The 7,500-nt window shown below is 39.3% G+C and overlaps 1 protein-coding gene across 1 annotated transcript in view; it reads right to left on the bottom strand.

Annotated features, from left to right (window-relative positions):
• Positions 1-370: 370 nt before the first annotated feature.
• Positions 371-7,500, bottom strand: part of LOC101861729 (calcium and integrin-binding family member 3) — a gene marked incomplete in the record, with an annotated part of 19,422 nt that continues 12,292 nt past the window's right edge. The window contains 3 exon segments of the mRNA XM_013082770.2: positions 371-720; positions 5,987-6,075; positions 7,443-7,500. The exon segment at positions 7,443-7,500 is cut by the window's right edge and continues 49 nt beyond it. Of these exon segments, the coding sequence (XP_012938224.1) occupies positions 699-720; positions 5,987-6,075; positions 7,443-7,500 (169 nt within the window).

The raw sequence follows: 7,500 nt of genomic DNA on the forward strand, positions 1-7,500 counted from the left end.
GAGAGAGAGAGTGTGTGAGAGAGAGAGAGAGAATCTGTGAACCCAGACAGAAAATGAAAGCGTGGAAGCTGAAGGTTATAAACATGTATTCAAGTTCCTGCTTTCTTCGTAGATTCCGTTCTTGAGACTTCAAAAATGCGTTACATTCAAAATTTATCCTTTATTATTAGGTCAGTTTCATAATTGGTCACTTTTAAGCACAAGGGGGCTATCCCGAAAAATGCTGTTTTGAGAAAATTGAAGGTAAAGGGTTTGAACCCTTGTTCAGTTTCTTTAAAAGACAAGGAGAGTTTTCTCTATAACCAAACATATATACACACCATTGAAATCAAACTTCTCCTATAGATAGGGCAATGCCCACTTTTGGTGTGGGTCAAGATTTCTGGTAACCACCGATATCTGGGTAAGCCCGCTTGTCCTTAAAAGCGACCAATTTGGAGAATGACAGATTGCTACTTTTTCGGCGACAGGTAAGCTTTAAAGAAGTTTTGAGAAGTGCTATTGGTTCTAAACACTTGTAGAATGACAGATTGCTACGTTTTCGGCGACAGGTAAGCTTTAAAGAAGTTTTGAGAAGTGCTATTGGTGCCAAACATTTTGGCGAAAACTTCACATTGCCATCTATTGTCATCGTTCTGCTGGTGAATCCACTTGGCGGTTCGTCTGAGGGTACATCAGAGCTTGGTCTTCGTCATCGCTTAGATCCGAATGTGGAACGTGCTGGAGACGTAGACGAAAAAAAAAGGAAAGGGCAAAGATTAAGAACAAATCTAATTATGGCGCCCATATGACATTATGCAACTGCGAGCGCAGTGTAAAATCTCTACTAAAACTTTAAAAAATCTTACCATTCAGTGCTTGCCAACCCACTTTTTCTACCTTTCAGAGGCTTAACATTTCATACTTCCCACCCACATAACGTAGAAGTCAAGTGTGATAGTAAATAATATGTTTCACGACGCAATGGAATCAGGCGCTCGTCAATTTTTGGGCATGTGTAGTTATAATTATCATCTGAAAGCTGATTTGTTTGCCTTGCTCCCAATGAAAGAAGTATCTTTTTATCTTGAATACAACTCAAAATATTTGCGATTGAAGGAAGTGAGGTCGCCTGGTGTCAGTGGTAAAGTTAGCGAGAAAATGGTGGCCAAAGTTTGGTAACTCCAACAGCTAAAGAGTCTTTGAAAACTGAAAAATCTAATATTTGGTGCCTTTAATAAATGTTTTTCTGTAACATTCACTTGGAAATGTGTTTTATAAGGGCATAAAAGAGGTAAAGTCAACTTGCAAAAAAACCCCCCAAAAAACAATATCCATGAAAATTTCCAAACTGGAGGAAAAGTGTCTGTTTCTCCAATTTCATTATTTTGACGACTGCTTGATTTCAATCAAGCCCCACAATCTATCCCAACCCGGGTGATCCCCACCGCCCACCAAAATAACCAAACCGCCCAGGTTGGCAAGAACTGATATAGTTGATTCTTGATGGAATTTGGTTTACTATTACGGGTTCATAAATGTCAAAAGCATACAAATAGCATCAAGTTATAGTGAGTCATCACGGAAGTAATTCCTAAAAAATCCTATACATGTATAATATAGTTTACAGATCTCAACGAACTATTGTTATTATTATTATTATTACTATTATTATTATTATTTTTATTATTATTATTATTATTATTATTATTATTATTATTGGGTTATTGTGCTGAAACCTCTAGATAAAACACTGTTTCGGGTGTGAAGTGGGGATGGGGAAGGAGTAGGGAGGGGGAAAGGGGGATGGAATACTGATTTTTCAGGACATCCATGCTATTTTGTTCTTTTATTTATCGATTTCAGGAGATTTATTTTTGCCATCTGTGCCCAATGAGGTATATATTTTGTTTGAATGAGAATTTCATTCGTGATGCCTTTTGAAACTGACTGTCCCCGAAGTTTGAGGGATCTAATCCTGTTTACAATTCTTTCAGCCTGTAAGATGAAGGCAAGACTTACGACTTGCCACATGTCGTGGACTTAGAGCCAGAAGCAAACATGCCCATGTTCGACAAAATGCCAGAAATAGCGTAACAGAGACATTTAAGCATCGTTGCATCAAACTGTACTCGTAAATATGAAGCCAATCCGCCCAGCAGTTTTGCTTTACTTTTACTTTTATCTACCGCTTATACCCTTTTGGGTGTCGCGGGAAGAAAGAGACGTCTCTCTGCCACCGGTCGGAGAGCTTGGGTCAGGGGGATGCCATCATCATCATCATCATTGCCTTTCTCACCCTGCACCAGGGTATAGGCCTCGGACAAACACCTTCCACCTTTCTCTATCCTGGGCTAGCCTCTTGATGCTATTCCATGTCTTCCCACTTTTCTGTACATCGATTTCTGTGATTCTTCTCCAAGTTCCACGCGGTCTTCCCCTTGATCTCTTACCCCGTGGGATCCAATCCAAAACTTTCTTTGTTATGCAGATACCTGACTTCCTGAGAGTATACCCAATCCATCACCACCGCCTTCTTCCTATCTCATCTCTGACTGGGATGCCGTGAGTTGTTAATGTTTCTCAGACTCCATCTATCCGGGTCTTTCTCGGTCGCCCTCTAGCCTTGTTGCCATCGAAAGCACGTTGTTCTGGATTGTGTGTTAGTAATCGCATGAGATGTCCGAACCATTTGATTCTTTGGTGTTGGATGTGATGCCTGGCATCATTTGTGCCCACCATTTCTCTGATTACTGAGTTTCTAGTTTTGTCTCTCCCAGTCTTGTTTACTACTTTTCTAAGGCATCGTTTTGTAGTTTTGCAATAATCACAATTCCCGATGTGTTTGTGTTCCTTGTTCGTTGTTCATTGTTTCAGGAAGCAACATCCCTGCATTCTGGACATGTTCATTGATGCTCTGTTGCTCTCTCCAAAATGCCGCTGAGGGTCTTTCTTCTGATTGTGCCAGTGCATATCTGGTTGAACGTTCTTCTGTTGTTTCCTGAAAGGACGCCAGATTTTCTGCTTCCTTTTTGTGTTCCCAAAAGAACCATACTCTCCACAGCAGTACTGGCCTCTGCCTCCTTATCTTCCTCTTCAATCAGATGGCGAGAGAGACATTTCAGGATCTCAACAATGTCTGGTTGAACCGTGCTGTTAACTGAGGTGGCCTCGCCAGTCAGTCTGTCTGCTTTTTAATTTCCCTTAACGCCTGCATGGCCAGGGCAGAAAATCCATGTTTGCTCCACATTGTCTTCAACTTGTGTTCAAGAGTTGCCTACTGCACTTTGTCCTACAATCCATATTTTTTTTCTTCTCAAAATAAGGATGTGGACATAGTCACCTCCAGCCTTCAGCCGACGCATGTACATGTATGTAGTTTTGCTAAATAACGTGTTACGGTCAGTGGCGGTGGGTAGTGAAGGGCTCACGGGCTTGAGCCCCCCTCCCCACCCCCCAAGTCTATCCCAAGGCAAATGAAAATAACGAAATAAGCAGTTGAAACTGTTCTGATCGACCGCAATGAACACAGAGTGATCAACTAGGCGGCTTGCTCGTTTATCCAATCACTGTTGTCCCCGCTTACAACTATAGTAACCTAACAGCCAGTCAAATGTCCTTAGGACTCAGCAATCAACCAGCCCGTTCCCACGGTCTCTCCTTAATGAAACCCCTCTTGTAAAAAGGTAGAAGACTGGGAAAAAATAACACTGCACTGAAGGCTCGCGCTCTCCCAGCCCTGACAATGGGGTGAAAGTTTACGACACACTTTCCCCCAGTGACACAGTTACCTGTGATGCGCCCATTGGGCCTTTGTTAGGCGCGTTCTATTTTCTGCAACAACACGACCCAATCCACCTCATAGACGGTATGTGTTTGGAGTGCTTTGAGTTTGTGCCGCTGAGATTAAACAATAATCAAATAAAAACTAATTAGAGAAATTTGGAGGTCCAACGGCTTCGTCCCCACCATCCAGAAGATTTTAACGTAGAACAAAGCGATTGCAGACAAAGGTGACTCTTCTCGTTTGAATGGTTCTCAAAATACCGTGGCTCGCCGTGAATATAGAAAAATCATCACTGTTTTGTTCTTATTGCTTGCTTTTTGATGGTAAAGAAGTGGAAGAAACCTAAGCCCCACCCAAATCTAGGTTCACCCACCGCCATTGGTTACGGTACTTCACTTAGACAAATTAATTACAAAACGCGTTTACAGGAAATGTGGAAAAAAATATAACCACTTCCATGTAAGCCACAGAGCCAGTTTCTGTTGCGCACCAATCCAAATACACGTGTTCATCGTGTTATAAGTATTCATATTACCTCTAAATCATGCTTCAGAATACCACTGAGTAACGTTTGGTTTTGACTCCATGGTCATAGTTACTCAAAATGACCAAACATGCCATATAGAACAATTGTAATTCTAAAGGTAGCGACTTGTTTTTGTCTCAAATTGTGTTATTCATCACCTCAGTTACGATTGGTAACAACGATATAACAACGATAGATAGGTAGCATTTGTATAGCGTCATCTGCCGCTCAACAGCAAGCTCTGTGCTCTTTATAATCTAAAATATTATTACCCCACGAGACCTGACAGCATTCGAAAACAATCTTAACTTCCTGGGAAGCATACAGTGCAAGCTGCCATTTTAAATTATAATATATAATATAGGTCCAAAACACCAACATACAATAACTTAAGCGAGTTGTGCTGACAAAATGAGTTACTTCATTCCGATTTTAGCCGCATGGAAATTGATACATCAATTTTATAGGGGAAGTTTGTACAATTTGTTAGTATGGAATAATAAAAGACACGGCAGACTTGAACAAAATGGCATCTACTGAAAATCTGTAAATCTGACCCCAAAGTTGATTTTCGGCTGGAATCTCCATTCTTAGATCGCGAGAAGCAACTTATTTTGTCAGCACTCCTCACATTTAAGAAGGACACTATACCAGATATTTTTTTCCAAATCTATTATCTTTTTGTGGTGGCCGAATTTTGCTATTCAAAAGGCTTTTTAATGGCTGTATCGATCGACATGCGGTTTTCGCCAAAATATTCTTTAAAATATTCCCCAGATCATGGCACCCTTCGTTTTTTCAGTTTTGAGACAGTTTTGCTGCAAAAAGCTAAACTTCTTTATTTCGCCGATCTCTTTTGTAGGCCGAAGCTTCTGTCTTAGTAATTTTAGAAAATCCGGAAGTGATATTTCGCGAGGCGCATTTTGTTTTGAGAGTATAGATCTAGACCTTAAATTTTTTTGTATCTCTCAAGATTTATTGTCCCATTCCAGTAGAGTGTAAATACAGTAGGCCAATGACTTTTAATTGATGTTAAAGCACCGATTATTCCTTTCATCGAAAGGGGGCCCAGCTTGTCTGATATAAAATGATAAGAAAGAAATTACCTTTTTTGTCTCTCCCCCTCATCTGCAAAATCAGTGCCCTAGACACACACAGATTTAGGGTAAAACACCGACGCTAAAGAGCTATACTAAATGTGAGGCAGCGTGGTGGAATCAGGCTCTCGTCAAAATAACCAAAGTTTAGAAAGTTGCTGTTTTCCGCAGGTTTATGAATTTTTATCAAATTTTTTTTTGCCTCAACACCTTTCATGCCAATTAAAGAACTCATTTATGAGAAAATTATTCTGAAAAACGTTGATTAAAGGCACAAAAAAAGTAAATTTTCAATTACCACGAACTCTTAAGTTAAGGAAATAATCTTTGGTGGCCATTTTCTCACTATTTTTACCTCTGAAAACAGCTGACCTCCACCTCCCTCTTTCGCAGATATTTCGACTTGCATTCTAGATAAATGGATATTGTTTTCTTCAAAATAAAGACAATTGAACAAGCATTAAGATGATACCAATAACTCTACATGCCCCGAAATTGACGAGAGCCTGATTCCTCCACGCTGCCTCATAAATGGTTAATTGGACAGTTTCGTTAGATTCACTAAAGACTCATGTGTATAGCTTTGTTTTCGCTTACTTCAAGAATTCCGGAGCTCTGGATATCACGTGTTCAAACTCGATGAAGGACAGCATCTCATCATCGTCCAAATCTGTCTCTTCCAGAACCTAATGATAACGACGACAATGATGATGATGATGATGATGGTGATGATGATGATGATGATGATGATGATGATGATGATGATGATAGCAATTTAGTTTGATGGACAAAGTGTGAACAATAGAAAATAAAGTGAAACTCATCTTCAATTTCATGAGAGTTACACCTCTCACATAAGGGCGAATTAGTTAATTTCCACCGATAGAGATTGTTATTTAATGGAAGGTTGTGGGTTTTTAACAAAGCTATGACTTTTCTGCTCCAATATAGTGGGATTTTGGTGATATATTCAGCTGTTTCTTGACACGGAATTTTAAGAGAGAAAACATTATACTTGCAACAGACTTCTTCCTCTATCAAATTGTAAAAGGCATCTCTGTCCATTTATGTGGAACAGATTACCCATGAAACTAAGACAAATAAGAACACTTGATAGCTTCAAAAGACATCTTAAACATTTTCTGTTCCTACAGGCCTTTCCTTCATAAGCTTTTAACGTTATCTTTCATTATATTTGTTCTGTTCCTATGTCTGGATGAAAATAGTCTCTCTCTCTCTCTCTCTCTCTCTCTCTCTCTCTCTCTCTCTCTCGCTCTCTCTCGCTCTCTCTCTCTCTCTCTCTCTCTCTCTCTCTCTCTCTGTGTGTGTGTGTGTGTGTGTGTGTGTGTGTATGTGTGTGTGTGTGTGAGTGTGTGTGTGTGTATGTGTGTGTGTGCATTAATGTATATTGCATGAGAAGAAAGGAAGTAGTAAGAAAGGTTTTTGAAAAATGGGTATTCCAATGTAAAGCGCATTGAGCTACTTTTTTGGAAATGCGCTATATAAATGTTATATATTATTATTATTATTATTATTATTATTATTATTATTATTATTATTATTATTATTATTATTATTTTTATTATTATTATTATTATTATTATTATTATTATTATTATTATCTGTAATTGTGATTTGCTTACACCCTCGAACCTTCTTTACTTCCAAAAGTATTGACTATGGGGCTCCTTTGAGGCACATCATGGAAGTCAAGATCTGAAGAAAGGGAAGTAATAGTGCTTGAGCAGTCTACTAAATTCCTTTGTGTCTATCACTTAGAAGCGGGTGGTTGGCGGGTGCTCTGGTGTGGTTTGCTTCTTCTTTCCTATCAAACATCTATCATCTTTATCTCCCCTTTTTCTTTTTTGTGTTTGTTACTCTCTTGTAACACCTCTAATCTTCGGCACGTATATGACCTTATTGTGTTGCAAGTGCTGTGAAACACTTACTTAAACTAAAAAAAACGATCACTTAGAAAGGCTGTATAATTCATGTTGCTTTAAGATCGACTGTCAAGGCACAGAAAGGCCAGGTTATTATCACTTTCCCTCACCTTGTTAACCACGAAAGTGACTTCATCTTTGGTCAGCGAATCCTGGGTCAGTGACTTC

Source organism: Aplysia californica, unplaced genomic scaffold (assembly GCF_000002075.1).
Source record: "Aplysia californica isolate F4 #8 unplaced genomic scaffold, AplCal3.0 scaffold00193, whole genome shotgun sequence".
NCBI classification, from domain to species: Eukaryota; Metazoa; Mollusca; class Gastropoda; order Aplysiida; family Aplysiidae; genus Aplysia; species Aplysia californica.